Here is a 19,964-nt window from a genome sequence, read left to right as displayed (position 1 = left end):
TGTGCTGATGAGATTTGGATGCGTTTTATTGCCCCATTGAAAACAGACTTGTTATATTCACTACAGCGTGTTGTGTGCAATACAAATAAGTTACATCATAAATCATTAAAACAACTTCAGAACGTCAACCTTTAAAAAATATAAAAAATTATAATCTGTGTAACCGTTCATGTTATTCAAACCATGTCTAGATGGATCAACTGTAATTCACTCCAGACAGAAAAGTATTTCACTCTACTTCTAGAAAAGTATTCATGCTTTTAATGAAGCCTTTCCCAAATACTCTTGAGAGCAGTCGAGAGAACACGTGAAGTTCCTTCTGCCCTTGTGCAACGACCGACAGACCCAGTCAGTCTCATGTTCAAACCCCATGTTGTATAACGTCTTTTCACTTTTACCTTTCTGTTGTCGGTCAAATGGTCAGTGCAGCACAATTTATTCACACGTGTGTGTGTGTGTGTGTGTTTTATTTTTGGAGGTGTGTGTGTGTGCTGTTTTTCTTACCCTTGCTTGCTCTTTGAATCTTTATTTGTGTGTTATTAACATGTTGCTGTTGTCAGTGTTGTTTTTTCCACATGTAACTAAGTTCTCACTAATATGTGTGTGTGTGTGTGTGTGTGTGTGTGTACTTTACAAAAGTAGACTACTTTGTAAAGTGTGTTGTGCACTTGATGTCATTTGTTGCATTGTGGGTGCTAGGACAAATAGTGTGAAGTTCCATATTTTCTCATTGTTTGGCGTTGTCTATTATTTCATGTCAGCAGCCGTTTTTTATTTTGTAAATATTGTAAACATGACAGGTCATACAGTGATGTAACGTTTGAACAATGTTGCACAGATGTTTTAAGATATTAAAAACTGGTCACTCCTACTTTAATTATCTGGCGTTTTAAGTGCACTCTTATTGAACCTTTTATGTATTGATACACATGATACTGTTTTAAACGTTCATGCACATCCAATCGTCACATTCTATCATAAAGGAATTTAAATATATTGCAATTAGTTGCAGGTAGTAGTTTTTTTTTCCATTGATGGGCAATAGAATTTCAAATTTGAAACGATTCATTTCCTTTAGAGTTAAACACTGACCTCTAGCGGTTATATCGAGCAGCGAGATGCTTGGCTCCAGCCCAGAGGGAGGGGGGAGGAGGAAGGGGAGTGGTACTGATGCTGATGCAGTGTGGAAGAGAAGAGCGCAGAGCAACGTGCAGTACGATGCGGGGGTTTCTCAACTCCGCGGCACTCGTCTCTTCTGAAGGATAGGCTTTACCTATCCCTTTGTAAATTATATTTTTGTAGGATTTTTATAATTTTTTCTTCCAAGACTGTCTCCGGACCAATATTTTGCGTTCTGATCGGAATGGACGATTGCAGTTGATTTCTCTGTCTCAACTAAATGCCCGTGGCGTAGAGAAATAGAGGCACTTTGAGTGAAGGACGAGTTGGTTTACTTACAATCATTCAACAGATAAAAACCATCCGCGGATCAAAGTTGATCTGGATATCTTCTTGCCTGGATAGAACGCAACCATGGCGGATGCTGCAGCCGAATACGGCGTGAAAGTAATGTGCCGATTCAGGCCACTAAATGAATCCGAAATAACAAGAGGAGACAAATACATCCCCAAATTCAAAGAAGACGACACCGTGGTTATAACTGTAAGTGCTGTATCTAATAGTTCATGTATCTGCTGTATATAACGTTGCTTGTGTAGGTCTATTGTTGCCACAACTAGACGACTCAAACACTAGCAAAACGCGCAGAGGCAATGTGCAATGCAGTGAGCATTTGCAATAGAGAGCGCCCAATGTATTGACAATCTTTACACGCAGCACATTGGATTGTAGCCTATGGGTTTTTGTTTAAAAAAAATGTTTGTTGCAACTTCCACAAACATTCCAAAAAATGTTTGTGACCCCCTGCAGAGGATTTGTTGGTAGCCTACATGTTTTGATTGTGTTGCGCTGTAGCTATCTCTAGCGGCAGCTGATGGCCTGAGAGATGGAGTATTGGGAATTGTTGTCAGACAGGACCTGGGCCATTGCCAGAGAGAGACAGGGACCGGAGGCTGTTGCCAGAGAGAGACAGGGACCCGGGGCTGTTGCCAAAGAGACAGATTGTGCTTTGACACTGCTGTTATGCGGTATTCACTCTGCTGAGGTGGCAGATTCCAGGTGGCTAACATACTGTCCTTCTCTGTCACCTGTGGTGAATGGAAGCACTCATAATAGGGAAATAAACACCATATAAGGCATTTCCTCTCATTCTACTAACTACAAAGCACACGCAGCCTATACCTTTGAACGTGTTGATTGGATTGGATCTAATAGGATTTATTTAATGTTACCATTTTAAAAGTGGCAAGCCTGTTAAATTGATGTCAATGGATTACAGTACAGTAGTTGGATGACTGGCTTGGCTTGAATGATTCTTCAAGTTCAGGTTTTCAGCTAGTGACAAGGGAGTCATATACACTTCTCCAGCCTTACGCTGTGTGTGCCCATCACCTGCCTAATCAAGATACACTATATATGCAAATGTATGTGGACATCCCTTCCAAATAATGGATTCAGCTATTTCAGCCGCACCTGTTGCTGACAGGTGTATAAAATCGAACACATAGCCGTGCAATCTCCATAGACAAACATTGGCAGTAGTATGGCCTTACTGAAGAGCTCAGTGACTTTGAATGTGGCACCATCATAGGATGCCACCTTTCCGACAAGTCAGTTGGTCAAATGTCTTCCCTAGTGGAGCTGCCCCAGTCAACTGTAAGTGCTTTTATGGTGAAGTGGAAACATCTATGAGCAACAGCAGCTCAGCCGCGAAGTGGTAGGCCACACAAGCTATCAGAACGGAACCGCTGAAGCGAGCAGCCGCACACAAGCCTAAGATCAACATCTGCAATGCCATGCCTCGGCTGGAGTGGTGCTCGCCGCCATTGGACTCTGGAGCAGTGGAAATGCGTTCTCTGTGGTGATGAATCACGCTTCACCATCTCTCAGCACGACTGACAAATCTGGGTTTGGCGGATGCCAGGAGAACACTACCTGCCCGAATGCATAGTGCCAACTGTAAAGTTTGGTGGAGGAGGAATTATGGCCTGGGGCTGTTTTTCATGCATCGGACTAGGCCCCTTAGTTCCATTGAAGGAAAATCTTAACGCTACAGCATACAATGACCTTCTAGATGATCATTTGCTTCCAACTTTGTGGCAACAGTTTGGGGAAGGCCCTTTCCTGTTTCAGCAAGACAATGCCACCGTGCAAGGTCGATAGAGAAATGGTTTGTCGAGATGGTGTCGAAGAACTTGACTGGCTTGCACAGTGCCCTGACCTCAACCCCGTCAAACACCTTTGGGATGAATTGAAACGCTGACTGCGAGCCAGTCCTATTCACCCAAAATCAGTACCCGACCTCACTAATGCTCTTGTGGCTGAATAAAAGCAAATCCCCGCCGCAATGTTCCAACATCTAGTGGAAAGCCTTCCCAGAAGAGTAGAGAGGCTGTTACAGCAGTAATGTTCCAACATCTAGTGGAAAACCTTCCCAGAGGAGTGGAGAGGCTGTTACAGCAGTAATGTTCCAACATCTAGTGGAAAGCCTTCCCAGAAGAGTTGAGAGGCTGTTACAGCAGTAATGTTCCAACATCTAGTGGAAAACCTTCCCAGAAGAGTGGAGAGGCTGTTACAGCAGTAAAGGGTGGAACAATTCCATATTAATGCCCATAAATTTGGAATAAAACGCTCAACGAGCAAGTGTCGACAGATTCTTGCAAAACATCTAGATAAGAGCTAAAGGGTCTTATTTTGCATGCTCACGGGCAGCATCTTATTAAAATGTCTTCTATACAGAAGGCCTACAGAGTTCTCATCACAATAGCTTGTCTGTCTGTAAACAGTATCTCGTCATTAAGCTCCTCCCCTTGCTCAACACCCGTTCAGTGTTCATGTATTATGCATAAGGTTGCCTGCCATCATAATGAAACATTGTGTCAGTGTGTGTGTTAAGGAAGTACACTGTATACCACATATTTACCTAATATAATATGAAATTGAGGCCTAATGCAGTTGTGTATTATGAAGGCCGATGAGATCTCACATCAATCACTTTAGTTCCAGAGAAAGAACAGAAGCCTCTGTTTAAAGCAGTAGGCCTGCTAGCTGTTACAGACATCAATGCATTCTCCTGCAGCCTGCAGATAGCTCAGCTGTTACAGATATCTCCCCATTCTCCTGTAGTCTACAGACAGATAGCTCAGTTGGTACAGACATCTCCTCATTCTCCTGTAGTCTACAGACAGACAGCTCAGCTGGTACAGACATCTCCTCATTCTCCTGTAGTCTACAGACAGACAGCTCAGCTGGTACAGACATCTCCTCATTCTCCTGTAGTCTACAGACAGATAGCTCAGCTGGTACAGACATCTCCTCATTCTCCTGTAGTCTACAGACAGACAGCTCAGCTGTTGACAGGCTGGTTGTCTTGTGTTGTGTCTGTCCCCATAGACCAGGCTGGATCGTGTTGATTAAACCTGCTGCTTGTAGCTCTATTGTAATTGTTTCACAAGCTCTGCTATTGATTATTAATTATCATTCACAAGCTCTGCTATTGATGATTGATTACCATTCACAAGCTCTGCTATTGATGATTGATTACCATTCACAAGCTCTGCTATTGATGATTGATTACCATTCACAAGCTCTGGTTTTGATGATTGATTACCATTCACAAGCTCTGCTATTGAATATTTATTACCATTCACAAACTCTGCTATTGATGATTGATTACCATTAACATAGTGTTAGAGAGAACAAAGTATGAGGTGGTATTTACCCATTACCTCTTTCCCATAGAGCTCTGTAATCACTGTGCATTTTGTCTGTTCTGGACAGGGTAAACCGTATGTCTTTGACCGCGTCCTGCCTCCCAATACAGCCCAGGAGCAGGTCTATGATGCCTGCGCCAAACAGATTGTTAAAGGTAGGTTAATCCCAAACAGATTGTTGAAGGTAGGTTAACCCCAAACAGATGGTTGAAGGTAGGTTAACCCCAAACAGATTGTTGAAGGTAGGTTAACCCCAAACAGATTGTTGAAGGTAGGTTAACCCCAAACAGATTGTTGAAGGTAGGTTAACCCCAAACAGATTGTTGAAGATAGGTTAACCCGAAACAGATTGTTGAAGGTCGGCTAACCCCAGAAAAATTGTTGAAGGTAGGTTAACCCCAAACAGATTGTTGAAGATTGTTGAAAGTAGGCTAACCCCAGACAGATTGTTGAAGGATGCTAACCCCAGACAGATTGTTGAAGGTAGGTTAACCCCAAACAGATTGTTGATGGTAGGTTAACCCCAAACAGATTGTTAAAGGTAGGTTAACCCGAAACAGATTGTTGAAGGTCGGCTAACCCCAGACAGATTGTTGAAGGATGCTAACCCCAGACAGATTGTTGAAGGTAGGCTAACCCCAGACAGATTGTTGAAGGATGCTAACCCCAGACAGATTGTTGAAGGTAGGCTAACCCCAGACAGATTGTTGAAGGATGCTAACCCCAGCTGGTGAGTCCTTCCCCTTGTAGAATAAGTGTTATTATGACTGATCCACATTCCTTGTGTATGTGTGGTGTCCGGCGGGTTGGTAAAAAAACACCAGACAGCAAAAATACACATTTCTGGACAAATGAAGTTGAACTGTATTGTATTGTATTCACACAGATGTCCTTGGAGGATACAATGGAACCATCTTTGCCTATGGACAGACCTCCTCGGGGAAGACCCACACCATGGAGGTCAGCCTGATTCTCTGTAGTAATGGCACCTGCCTAAATGAACAGAGACAGGGAATATATGATCTAAAGGCAGCCTGTATGTTGTAGGTACAGTACGCCCTGAGAACACGGTACCAAGACGACTGAACGGATTATTCTCAGACAGTTCAGCAGAGAGCCTTCTGACATGATGTTTCACTGGAAGTCAGTCCAGCCTTTCTAAGAGCAATAAAACACATCAGATCAGTTAGGGTGGCAGACATACATTGCGTAATTTCATTACTCTCTGAGACTGAATTGATTTAGGGTGAGATTATGGTTCTGTAGTGTGGGTGATTTACAGAACTGGACCACCAACGCATAGGTTGCGTTTATCCTTGAGCAGTTAATGGCTTTTTAAAGTGGCCATTGTTTCTTCATCCCTGAACAGCAAGGATCAGCTAAAGCCAGCAGTAGATAGAGAACAGCTGCTTCTTGGGGGTATAGATGTCTATTACATAGAACCGCTGTAGATATTCAGTGTATATAGAACAGGTTGGCTATACGGGATGTTCCCCGGACCCCAGACTATTTAGTGATAATAATCAGTATTGAGTGTGATGTAATGTATTGTTCCTCATCGCAGGGCAAGCTCCACGACCCCCAGCTGATGGGCATCATCCCACGCATCGCTCACGACATCTTCGATCACATCTACTCCATGGACGAGAACCTCGAGTTCCACATCAAGGTATTCAATTGTTAAATTCAACTTTATTTATTCCCTCAGGGCCCAATAAAAAAGACAAAGTCATTCTACAAGTATCAAATCGATATCAACAAGATGTCTGGTCATCAAAATGTTTTTTTTTTTTTTAAGGAGCGCAGACGGCCTCCTACCATTTCTATGGTCATCAAAATGTACCCTGTATTGATTCCTGTTTTCTTGTGCAGGTCTCTTATTTTGAGATCTACCTGGACAAGATCCGAGACTTACTAGATGGTAAGAAGAACTCGTGTTGGATGGACTTCAAAGAGAAGTCTTTTGAAGAGATAATTTTAGACAGGTCATAATGGGGTAGCCTAGTGGTTAAGAGCGTTGAGCCAGTAACCGAAAGGTCACTGGTTCAAATCCCCGAGGCGGCAAGGTGGAAAAATCTGGCGTTCTACTCTTGAACAAGGCAGAACAAGACAGCAACTGCTCTCATGGATGAGAGCATCCCCCCCCCCCCCCCCCGCACCTCTCTGATTCAGACACATTTCAGTTGAATGCATTCAGTTGGACAACTGACTAGCTGTCCCCCTTCCTTTCCTAATGACTCGTTTCCCTCTTTTCCAGTGTCGAAGACCAACCTGGCTGTGCATGAGGACAAGAACAGAGTTCCCTATGTCAAGGTGAGCAGGACAGATGGTTAGGTAACACATGTCAAGGTGAGCAGAACAGATGGTTAGGTAACACATGTCAAGGTGAGCAGGACAGATGGTTAGGTAACACATGTCAAGGTGAGCAGGACAGATGGTTAGGTAACACATGTCAAGGTGAGCAGAACAGATGGTTAGGTAACACATGTCAAGGTGAGCAGAACAGATGGTTAGGTAACACATGTCAAGGTGAGCAGAACAGATGGTTAGGTAACACATGTCAAGGTGAGCAGAACAGATGGTTAGGTAACACATGTCAAGGTGAGCAGAACAGATGGTTAGGTAACACATGTCAAGGTGAGCAGGACAGATGGTTAGGTAACACATGTCAAGGTGAGCAGGACAGATGGTTAGGTAACACATGTCAAGGTGAGCAGGACAGATGGTTAGGTAACACATGTCAAGGTGAGCAGAACAGATGGTTAGGTAACACATGTCAAGGTGAGCAGAACAGATGGTTAGGTAACACATGTCAAGGTGAGCAGGACAGATGGTTAGGTAACACATGTCAAGGTGAGCAGGACAGATGGTTAGGTAACACATGTCAAGGTGAGCAGGACAGATGGTTAGGTAACACATGTCAAGGTGAGCAGAACAGATGGTTAGGTAACACATGTCAAGGTGAGCAGGACAGATGGTTAGGTAACACATGTCAAGGTGAGCAGGACAGATGGTTAGGTAACACATGTCAAGGTGAGCAGAACAGATGGTTAGGTAACACATGTCAAGGTGAGCAGGACAGATGGTTAGGTAACACATGTCAAGGTGAGCAGGACAGATGGTTAGGTAACACATGTCAAGGTGAGCAGGACAGATGGTTAGGTAACACATGTCAAGGTGAGCAGAACAGATGGTTAGGTAACACATGTCAAGGTGAGCAGGACAGATGGTTAGGTAACACATGTCAAGGTGAGCAGAACAGATGGTTAGGTAACACATGTCAAGGTGAGCAGAACAGATGGTTAGGTAACACATGTCAAGGTGAGCAGGACAGATGGTTAGGTAACACATGTCAAGGTGAGCAGGACAGATGGTTAGGTAACACATGTCAAGGTGAGCAGGACAGATGGTTAGGTAACACATGTCAAGGTGAGCAGGACAGATGGTTAGGTAACACATGTCAAGGTGAGCAGGACAGATGGTTAGGTAACACATGTCAAGGTGAGCAGAACAGATGGTTAGGTAACACATGTCAAGGTGAGCAGGACAGATGGTTAGGTAACACATGTCAAGGTGAGCAGAACAGATGGTTAGGTAACACATGTCAAGGTGAGCAGGACAGATGGTTAGGTAACACATGTCAAGGTGAGCAGGACAGATGGTTAGGTAACACATGTCAAGGTGAGCAGGACAGATGGTTAGGTAACACATTCTACAGGTGTATAATGCTTTATTTCTTGTCATAAGCATGTTTCAGCCTATCTAATGTCTTATTATAAGGCTGCCCCCTGAGTGGCGCAGCGGTCTAAGGCACTGCATCGCAGTGCTAGAGGCGTCACTACAGGCGTCACTACAGACTCGGGTTTGATCCCGGGCTGTATCACAACCGGCCGTGGTCGGGAGCCCCATAGGGCGGCGCACAATTGGCCCAGCGTCGTCCGGGTTAGGGAAGGGTTTGGCCGGGTTAGGCTGTCATTTTAAATAATAATTTGTTCTTAACTGACTTGCCTAGTTAATTGTTCAAATAACAAAATGTTAGAGAAATCATAAAAGGCACCAACCTGTTAAAGCTGTGATGTGATCCTGTCCCAGGGTTGTACAGAACGCTTTGTGTCCAGTCCAGAGGAAGTCATGGATGTCATCGATGAGGGAAAGGCCAACCGGCACGTGGCTGTGACAAGTATGTTGTGTCTCTTCTATCAATCAATCACATTTATTTATGAAGCCCTTCTTAGATCAACAGTTGTCAACGTGTTTAACAGTATCCCGGCCTGCAAGCAGATGCACAGAGGCCAGGAAACTTTCCCTAGAAGGGTGTATCATTGCTACTATAATATATACTACTTCTATAATATATACTTCTTCAATAATATATACCTCTTCTGTAAGATATACTTCTTATATAAGATATACTTCTTCTATAATATATACTTCTTCTATAATATATACTTATTCTATAAGATCTACTTTTTCTATAATATATACTTCAATTAGACATACTTATTTGATAAGATATACTTCTATAAGATATACTTATTCTATTAGATATACTTCTATTAGATATACTTATTCTATTAGATATACTTCTATTAGATATACTTATTCTATTAGATATACTTCTATTAGATATACTTCTTCAATAATATATACTTCTTCTATAATATATACTTCTTCTATAATATATACTTCTATTAGATATACTTCTATAATATATACTTCTACTATAATATATACTTATTCTATAATATATACTTCTACTATAATATATACTTCTTCTATAATATATACTTCTTCTATAATATATACTTCTTCTATAATATATACTTCTATAATATATACTTCTTCTATAATATATACTTCTATAATATATACTTCTTCTATTAGATATACTTCTATTAGATATACTTCTATAATATATACTTCTACTATAATATATACTTATTCTATAATATATACTTCTACTATAATATATACTTCTTCTATAATATATACTTCTTCTATAATATATACTTCTTCTATAATATATACTTCTACTATAATATATACTTCTTCTATAATATATACTTCTTCTATTAGATATACTTCTATTAGATATACTTCTATAATATATACTTCTACTATAATATATACTTCTATAATATATACTTCTATAATATATACTTCTTCTATAATATATACTTCTATAATATATACTTCTTCTATAATATATATGTATTTTGTCCTGTTCATAGACATGAATGAGCACAGTTCCAGAAGCCACAGCATCTTCCTGATCAACATCAAACAAGAGAATGTGGAAACAGAGAAGAAACTGTCAGGGAAGTTATACCTGGTGGATCTGGCTGGGAGTGAGAAGGTAAATCAGTATGATGGTAAAGGCAGACCCCAACAAACCACCATAACTTGTGTTAGAACTGTTTATAACTTGTCATAACTGTGTTATAGCTCTTATTAGAACTGCATACCTGTGTTATAACTACAACTGTGCTATTATTGTGTTATAAGGTGTTATAACTCCCAGCTTGTCAGTCAGGTGTAAGATGCTAAAGCATCCTATGTCCTCTCCCGCCTGCTGACTCATGAAGACAGACTCCCAACAAACTAATTGTGTTATGACTGTTATAACTGTTTTATAAGGTGTTATAACTCCAGACCTGTCAGTTAGAAGATGCTGCTGAATTGTGTGGCCTCTCTCCCCTGCTGACAGTCGTTTCTCTCTCTGTTTGTCTCTTTAAGGTCAGTAAGACAGGTGCTGAAGGAGCCGTGTTGGACGAAGCTAAAAATATCAATAAGTCCCTCTCTGCTCTGGGGAATGTCATCTCTGCTCTGGCTGAGGGGACAGTGAGTTCTCTCTATATATCTTACCCTTCTCTCTTTAATATAGGGACATCAGCAGGGATTACTGAATACTTTGCTTATGTGACATTGAAACTGTGTAAAAACAATAAACCAAAATGTGCTTTTGCTGAAAAAAGTTGTGTGTCAGCAGTAAGGTCATGTTTTTCCTCTGATCTGGCCCTGATGGCTGACTGGTTATCTATGTGGCTGTCTGTTGAAAGGCCCTGATGGCTGACTGGTTATCTATGAGACTGACTGGTTATCTATGAGACTGACTGGTTATCTATGAGACTGTCTGCTGAAGGGCCCTGATGGCTGACTGGTTATCTATGAGACTGACTGGTTATCTATGAGACTGACTGGTTATCTATGAGACTGACTGGTTATCTATGAGACTGACTGGTTATCTATGAGACTGTTTGTTGAAAGGCCCTGATGGCTGACTGGTTATCTATGAGGCTGTGTTGTTTGTTTTCAGAAAACCCACGTCCCGTACAGGGACAGCAAGATGACCCGTATCCTGCAGGACTCTCTAGGGGGGAACTGTAGGACCACCATCATCATCTGTGCATCTCCCTCCATCTACAACGAGTGTGAGACCAAGTCTACCCTCATGTTCGGACAGAGGTGGGTCAGCACCTCTCTACAGTTTACCTGGTCTAGTGGCAGACTGTTAGCATAAGTCTCCCTGTTGGGACAGAGGTGGGTCAGCACCTCTCTACAGTTTACCTTGTCTAGTGGCAGACTGTTAGCATAAGTCTACCCTGTTGGGACAAAGGTGGGTCAGCACCCCTCTACAGTTTACCTGGTCTAGTGGCAGACTGTTAGCATAAGTCTACCCTGTTGGGACAGAGGTGGGTCAGCACCTCTCTACAGTTTACCTGGTCTAGTGGCAGACTGTTAGCATAAGTCTACCCTGTTGGGACAGAGGTGGGTCAGCACCCCTCTACAGTTTACCTGGTCTAGTGGCAGACTGTTAGTATAAGTCTACCCTGTTGGGACAGAGGTGAGCTGAGAGATCCACTGCACCATACCCAGTTCCCCTATTTTATGTGAACAATGAAAGGTTTCCCATGGCAGATGGGCCGTCCTTAATCCACCAGGAGACGGATAGTGACTGTTGATGATGAGTAGAGCTTGTGATTCCCAGTATCTTCCCTCCTATTCAGTGCTGACTGAGTGGTTGCATAACAAGCCTCTTCTCTAAATCTTTATCCAGATGATGAAGACATTGTTCATCTCTCTGACCTTTAGCTAAGTGTTACATCCATCCACTCCCCTAAATCCTGATCTGTAGGGTTTTATCCTGCCTCCTGGCTGGACAGCAACAGTAGCAACAGTGGGAGTTAGCCTAGGCTGCTCTTTGTGTTAGAGGACACAATGAACTTCCAGCACATTCTATCTCTGCTGCCCTGCTAGAGGACACAGGGGACTTCCAGCACATTCTGTCTCTGCCGCCCTGCCAGGCTTAGGAGAGGAGTTAGATAGAGGTAGAACAGTAGGGCTACAGAGCGATGTGCTGTGGTGTGGCATGGTGTGGTGTGGTGTGGCGTTGTGTGGTGTGGCGTGGTGCGGTGTGGCATGGTGTGGTGTGGCATGGTGTGGTGTGGCATGGTGTGGCGTGGTGTGGCATGGTGTGGTGCGGCATGGTGCGGTGTGGTGCGGCATGGTGTGGTGTGGTGCGGCATGGTGTGGTGTGGTGCGGCATGGTGTGGTGTGGTGTGGCGTGGTGTGGCGTGGTGTGGCGTGGTGCGCTCCACTGCACTGTCTGCACCCATGTGACCACCACTGCTGTCTGTGAGAGGAGGCTGAGAGGAGTTGGACTTTACACATCATTGTACGGTCTAAAGTACCCAGCAGGGCTAATTAGTCCCCGGTCATCTTCACAGGGGACAACCTCCTGCAATAGATCTCAGACCAGTTCAAATATGGAGCTATCTGCCTCCCTGCTTCTTATTGGATCACCTCCTCCAGTTGTGTTGATTCAATGTTTATCCATCTGTTCCTGTTCTGACAGAAAAATATTCCTTGGAGAAAAAAGTGATGAGTAAATGAGGCCACAATGTCCTTTAGTGGATGAATTACAGCCCATTAGCCATGTCAAAGTAGTGCACTGCTGTATAGGGAATAGGGTGTGATTAGATATAGGGATCTGAGTGTCTGTCCCACCCTCCACACAGAGCCAAGACCATCAAGAACACCGTGTCTGTGAACCTGGAGCTGACTGCTGAGGAGTGGAAGAACAAGTACAACAAGGAGAAAGACAAGAACAAGAGTCTGAAGAACGTTATCCACAGGCTGGAGATGGAACTCAACCGCTGGAGGAACGGTGAGGGAGGAGGGAGGGAGGGAGATGAGGAGGGAGGGAGGGAGATGGGGAGGGAGGGAGGGAGATGGAGCTCAACCGCTGGAGGAACGGTGAGGGAGGAGGGAGGGAGGGAGATGAGGAGGGAGGGAGGGAGATGGGGAGGGAGGGAGATGGAACTCAACCGCTGGAGGAACGGTGAGGGAGATGGGGAGGGAGATGAGGAGGGAGGGAGATGAGGAGGTAGGGAGGGAGATGGAGCTCAACCGCTGGAGGAACGGTGAGGGAGGAGGGAGGGAGATGGGGAGGGAGGGAGATGGGGAGGTAGGGAGGGAGATGGAGCTCAACCGCTGGAGGAACAGTGAGGGAGGAGGGAGGGAGGGAGATGGAGCTCAACCGCTGGAGGAACGGTGAGGGAGGAGGGAGGGAGATGGGGAGGAGATGGGGAGGGAGGGAGGGAGATGGAGCTCAACCGCTGGAGGAACGGTGAGGGAGGAGGGAGGGAGATGAGGAGGGAGGGAGATGGGGAGGGAGGGAGGGAGAGAGATGGAGCTTAACTGCTGTAGGAACAGTGAGGGAGGAGGGTGGGAGATGAGGAGGGAGGGAGGGAGAGGGAGCTCAATCGCTGGAGGAACGGTGAGGAGGGAGGGAGATGAGGAGGGAGGGAGATGGAGCTCAACCGCTGGAGGAACGGTGAGGGAGGAGGGAGGGAGATAGAGCTCAACCGCTGGAGGAACGGTGAGGGAGGAGGGAGGGAGATGGAGCTCAACCGCTGGAGGAATGGTGAGGGAGGAGGGAGGGAGATGGGGAGGGAGGGAGATGGGGAGGGAGATGGAGCTTAACTGCTGGAGGAACGGTGAGGGAGGAGGGAGGGAGATGGAGCTCAACCGCTGGAGGAACGGTGAGGGAGGAGGGAGGGAGATGAGGAGGGAGGGAGATGGAGCTCAACCACTGGAGGAAGGGTGAGGGAGGAGGAAGGGAGATGGAGCTCAACCGCTGGAGGAATGGTGAGGGAGGGAGATGGGGAGTAGGGAGGGAGATGGAGCTCAACCACTGGAGGAACGGTGAGAGAGGAGGGAGGGAGGGAGATGGAGCTCAACCGCTGGAGGAACAGTGAGGGAGGAGGGAGGGAGATGGAGCTCAACCGCTGGAGGAACGGTGAGGGAGGGAGATGGAGCTTAACCGCTGGAGGAACGGTGAGGGAGGAGGGAGGGAGAGAGGAGTCAGGGAGATGGGGAGGAGGGAGGGAGATGGGGAGGAGGGAGGGAGATGGAGCCCAACCACTGGAGGAACGGTGAGGGAGGAGGGAGGGAGATGGGGAGGAGGGAGGGAGATGGGGAGGGAGATGGAGCTCAACCGTTGGAGGAACAGTGAGGGAGGAGGGAGGGAGATGGAGCTCAACCACTGGAGGAACGGTGAGGGAGGGAGATGGAGCTCAACCGCTGGAGGAACAGTGAGGGAGGAGGGAGGGAGATGGAGCTCAACCGTTGGAGGAACAGTGAGGGAGGAGGGAGGGAGATGGAGCTCAACCACTGGAGGAACGTTGAGGGAGGGAGATGGAGCTCAACCGCTGGAGGAACAGTAAGGGAGGAGGGAGGGAGATGGAGCTCAACCGCTGGAGGAACAGTGAGGGAGGAGGGAGGGAGATGGAGCTCAACCGCTGGAGGAACGGTGAGGGAGGGAGATGGAGCTTAACCGCTGGAGGAATGGTGAGGGAGGAGGGAGATGGAGCTCAACTGCTGGAGGAACAGTGAGGGAGGAGGGAGGGAGAGAGGAGTCAGGGAGATGGGGAGGAGGGAGGGAGATGGAGCCCAACCACTGGAGGAACGGTGAGGGAGGAGGGAGGGAGATGGGGAGGAGGGAGGGAGATGGAGCTCAACCGTTGGAGGAACAGTGAGGGAGGAGGGAGGGAGATGGAGCTTAACCGCTGGAGGAATGGTGAGGGAGGAGGGAGGGAGATGGAGCTCAACCGCTGGAGGAATGGTGAGGGAGATGGGGAGGGAGGGAGATGGAGCTTAACCGCTGGAGGAATGGTGAGGGAGGAGGGAGGGAGATGGGGAGGAGGGAGGGAGATGGAGCTTAACCGCTGGAGGAATGGTGAGGGAGATGGGGAGGGAGGGAGGGAGATGGGGAGTGAGGGGTGGGCAGAGGAGGAGATGGCGGGGAGGAGGGAGGGAGATGGAGCTTAACCGCTGGAGGAATGGTGAGGGAGATGGGGAGGGAGGGAGGGAGATGGGGAGTGAGGGGTGGGCAGAGGAGGAGATGGCAAGGAGAGTGGGGGAGGGAGAGAGGGAGGGAGTGAGACAGAGAGGGAGGGAGAGGGAGGAGGGCGAGAGAGGGAGCAGGGGTAGGGAGGGAGAGATTGAGGAGGGAGGGAGTGGGGAGGGAGGGAGGGAGATGGAGCTTAACCGCTGGAGGAATGGTGAGGGAGATGGGGAGGGAGGGAGGGAGGGAGATGGGGAGTGAGGGGTGGGCAGAGGAGGAGATGGCGGGGAGAGTGGGGGAGGGAGAGAGGGAGGGAGTGAGACAGAGAGGGAGGGAGAGGGAGGAGGGCGAGAGAGGGAGCAGGGGTAGGGAGGGAGAGATTGAGGAGGGAGGGAGTGGGGAGGGAGGGAGGGCAGAGAGAGAGAGAAATGATTGAAACTCCTTCATATGAAATCGACAGAGCCACACTGAGTTGGACATGAGTTAGTGTTCCAATGGTAGATATTGAGTGAATGAGTGCACAGTTCAAGGTAGAGAATCTGTTTGTCCTCGTCTCAGGTGAGAACGTCCCTGAGGAGGAGCAGCTGAGTGCTAAGGAGCAGAAGCACCTGGAGCCGTGTGACAACACTCCCATCATAGATAACATGGCTCCAGCTAACGGACTGGTTCTGGTCTCCACCGAGGAGAAGAGCAAGTACGAGGAGGACATCAGCAATCTGTACAAACAACTGGACGACAAGGTCAACAAGGGAAATCTAACCAGACTAGATTAGAGAACTGAGTCAAATCATTTTGAAGGGTACAAACTCAACGTACATAAAGAATAACAGACATTAAAACACAGTGTAAATAACAAACATGCATCAACATTAAACGGTAGACTAGATTGGGCAGGAACAGGAAGGGGTTGGATTTTTTACAGACAAATCAATGTTTCCAATTCTATTCTAACTGAAATGTAAATCGCTGCTTGTTTTGTTTGTGTCACCCAGGATGATGAGATCAACCAGCAGAGCCAGCTGGCTGAGAAACTCAAGGAACAGATGTTAGACCAGGATGAGGTGACCAATCATGAACAACCCTCTTTTCTCATGTTAAAGGAGAATGTCACTCAAAAACTATATTTTGGTATTGTTTCTCATTAGTCCACTGTTGATACAGTCTGTCAGTCCAAAATGTTTTGCATGTAAGCAGTCAATGCCATACAATTCTCCTTCCGTGGCCTCCAATTGCTCTTAAATACAAGCAAAACTAAATACATGCTCTTCAACCGATCGCTACCTGCACCTGCCCGCCCGTCCAGCATCACTACTCTGGACGGTTCTGACTTAGAATATGTGGACAACTACAAATACCTAGGTGTCTGGTTAGACTGTAAACTCTCCTTCCAGACTCATATCAAACATCTCCAATCCAAAGTTAAATCTAGAATTGGCTTCCGATTTCGCAACAAAGCATCCTTCACTCATGCTGCCAAACATACCCTTGTAAAACTGACCATCCTACCGATCCTCGACTTCGGCGATGTCATTTACAAAATAGCCTCCAATACCCTTCTCAATAAATTGGATGCAGTCTATCACAGTGCCATCCGTTTTGTCACCAAAGTCCCATATAATACCCACCACTGCGACCTGTATGCTCTCGTTGGCTGGCCCTCGCTTCATACTCGTCGCCAAACCCACTGGCTACAGGTCATCTACAAGACCCTGCTAGGTAAAGTCCCCCCTTATCTCAGCTCGCTGGCCACCATAGCAGCACCCACCTGTAGCACGTGCTCCAGCAGGTATATCTCTCTGGTCACCCCCAAAACCAATTCTTCCTTTGCCAATTCTTCCTTCTTCCTTCCTTCCAGTTCTCTGCTGCCAATGACTGGAACGAACTACAAACATCTCTAAAACTGGAAACACTTATCTCCCTCACTAGCTTTAAGCGCCAGCTGTCAGAGCAGCTCACAGATTACTGCACCTGTACATAGCCCATCTATAATTTAGCCCAAACAACTACCTCTCCCCCTACTGTGTTTATTTATTTATTTTGCTCCTTTGCACCCCATTATTTTTATTTCTACTTTGCACATTCTCCCATTGCAAATCTACCATTCCAGTGTTTTACTTGCTATATTGTATTTACTTTGCCACCATGGCCTTTTTTGCCTTTACCTCCCTTATCTCACCTCATTTGCTCACATCGTATATAGACTTATCTTACTACTGTATTATTGGCTGTATGTTTGTTTTACTCCATGTGTAACTCTGTGTCGTTGTATGTGTCGAACTGCTTTGCTTTATCTTGGCCGGGTCGCAATTGTAAATGAGAACTTGTTCTCAACTTGCCTACCTGGTTAAATAAAGGTGAAATAAATACATTTTACAATTTTAAAAAGTCAAGTTGTCAAGATATTGGACGTTTTGAGTCATCTGATGCATTTTGCTTCTTCGTCATGGTGATGTGGCTGGAGACACTGTTCTTCTTAAAAGTCCAATGTCTTGATGATGCTTTCAGATGGATGATCTACATCTAAGGGGGATTCAACCATGTTAAATGGTGTGCATTTGCCTGTGTGTGTTCCCTTTTTCTTGTGTCTCCCTGTGTGTGTCCCTTTGTGTATGTGTGTCCCTGTGTGTGTCCCTGTGTGTGTCCCTGTCTGTGTCCCTGTCTGTGTCCCTTTGTGTATGTGTGTCCCTGTCTGTGTCCCTTTGTGTATGTGTGTCCCTGTGTGTGTCCCTGTCTGTGTCCCTTTGTGTATGTGTGTCCCTGTGTGTGTCCCTGTCTGTGTCCCTTTGTGTATGTGTGTCCCTGTGTGTGTCCCTGTCTGTGTTCCTTTGTGTATGTGTGTCCCTGTGTGTGTCCCTGTCTGTGTCCCTTTGTGTATGTGTGTCCCTGTGTGTGTCCCTGTGTGTGTCCCTGTGTGTATATGTGTCTCCCTGTGTGTGTCCCTGTGTGTATGTGTCTCCCTGTGTGTGTCCCTGTGTGTGTCCCTGTGTGTATGTGTCTCCTGTGTGTGTCTGTGTCTCCCTGTGTGTATGTGTCTTCTGTGTGTGTCCCTGTGTGTATGTGTGTCCCTGTGTGTGTCCCTGTGTGTATGTGTGTCTCCTGTGTGTGTCCCTGTGTGTATGTGTGTCCCTGTGTGTATGTGTGTCCCTGTGTGTATGTGTGTCCCTGTGTGTGCCCCTGTGTGTGTTCCCGTGTGGGCCTCTCCTCAGCTGCTGGCGTCGACGAGAAGGGACTATGAGAAGATCCATGAGGATCTGTCTCGTCTGCAGACGGAGAACGAGGCTGCCAAGGAGGAGGTGAAGGAGAATATTCTGGATGAATCCATGTTATTCCAGAATTCTAAATGAGCCCATCAAATTGTATTAGTCACATGCGCTGAATACAGCAGGTGTAGATCTTACAGTGAAATGCTGAATACAGCAGGTGTAGATCTTACAGTGAAATGCTTACTTACGAGCCCCTAACCGACAGTGCAGTTTCAAAAAATACGGATAAGAATAAGAGATAAAAGTAACAAGTAATTAAAGAGGAGCAGTAAAAAATAACAATATATACAGGGGGGTACCGGTACAGAGTCAATGTGCAGGGGCACCGGTTAGTTGAGGTAGTATGTACAGAGTTAATGTGGAGGCTATATACAGGGGGGAGCCGGTACAGAGTCAATGTGCAGGGGCACCGGTTAGTTGAGGTAGTATGTACAGAGTTAATGTGGAGGCTATATACAGGGGGGTACCGGTACAGAGTCAATGTGCAGGGGCACCGGTTAGTTGAGGTAGTATGTACAGAGTTAATGTGGAGGCTATATACAGGGGGGTACCGGTACAGAGTCAATGTGCAGGGGCACCGGTTAGTTGAGGTAGTATGTACAGAGTTAATGTGGAGGCTATATACAGGGGGGAGCCGGTACAGAGTCAATGTGCAGGGGCACCGGTTAGTTGAGGTAGTATGTACAGAGTTAATGTGGAGGCTATATACAGGGGGGTACCGGTACAGAGTCAATGTGCAGGGGCACAGGTTAGTTGAGGTAGTATGTACAGAGTTAATGTGGAGGCTATATACAGGGGGGTACCGGTACAGAGTCAATGTGCAGGGGCACCGGTTAGTTGAGGTAGTATGTACAGAGTTAATGTGGAGGCTATATACAGGGGGGTACCGGTACAGAGTCAATGTGCAGGGGCACCGGTTAGTTGAGGTAGTATGTACAGAGTTAATTAAAGTGACTGTATCGATGACAACAGAGAGTGGCAGTGGTGTGGAGAGGGGAGGGGGGAGATGTGAATAGTCTGGGTAGCCATTTGACTAGATGTTCATCATTATGTTCTTATGGCTCTAGGTGAAGGAGGTGCTGCAGGCGTTGGAGGAGCTGGCTGTGAACTACGACCAGAAGAGCCAGGAGGTGGAGGACAGCAGCCAGGCCAACCAACAGCTGCAGGAGGAGCTGCAGCAGAGGACTGTGGGTCTCTGGGCATGATGGGAGGGACAGAGGGGCCTAGAGCAGTTCAGCTTATTATGGGGTTTACTGCACCCTTAATGACATTTTATTCTGCCGAGGTACCCCCTGATGTGTGAGTGATCCATATACCTATGTTCTAATGAGTCTTCCCAAGTTTCCCCTGTGGATAGATGAGGTACTAGAACCGTATATAGAGGGTCCTTAATGACATTTTATTCTGAGGTACCCCCTGATGTGTGAGTGATCCATATACCTATGTTCTAATGAGTCTTCCCAAGTTTCCCCTGTGGATAGATGAGGTACTAGAACCGTATATAGAGGGTCCTTAATGACA

General features: G+C 46.3%; 1 protein-coding gene across 1 annotated transcript; it reads left to right on the top strand.

The window, feature by feature from the left end:
- Positions 1-1,236: 1,236 nt before the first annotated feature.
- Positions 1,237-19,630, top strand: LOC139396396 (kinesin heavy chain; the record flags this gene model as incomplete). Its single annotated transcript, XM_071143432.1, has 15 exons — positions 1,237-1,662; positions 4,900-4,987; positions 5,719-5,792; positions 6,397-6,501; positions 6,705-6,753; positions 7,090-7,145; positions 8,925-9,012; positions 10,064-10,188; positions 10,569-10,673; positions 11,149-11,297; positions 12,851-12,999; positions 15,739-15,920; positions 16,173-16,241; positions 18,387-18,473; positions 19,511-19,630. Coding segments are annotated over exons 1-15 (1,575 nt in total), but the record flags the coding sequence as incomplete, so codon positions are not given.
- Between the last annotated feature and the right edge of the window lie 334 nt (positions 19,631-19,964).

Source organism: Oncorhynchus clarkii, unplaced genomic scaffold (genome assembly GCF_045791955.1).
Source record: "Oncorhynchus clarkii lewisi isolate Uvic-CL-2024 unplaced genomic scaffold, UVic_Ocla_1.0 unplaced_contig_8870_pilon_pilon, whole genome shotgun sequence".
Classification (NCBI taxonomy): domain Eukaryota; kingdom Metazoa; phylum Chordata; class Actinopteri; order Salmoniformes; family Salmonidae; genus Oncorhynchus; species Oncorhynchus clarkii.
Note: the sequence above shows the minus strand (reverse complement) of the source record. Positions and strands in the feature narration are given on the sequence as shown.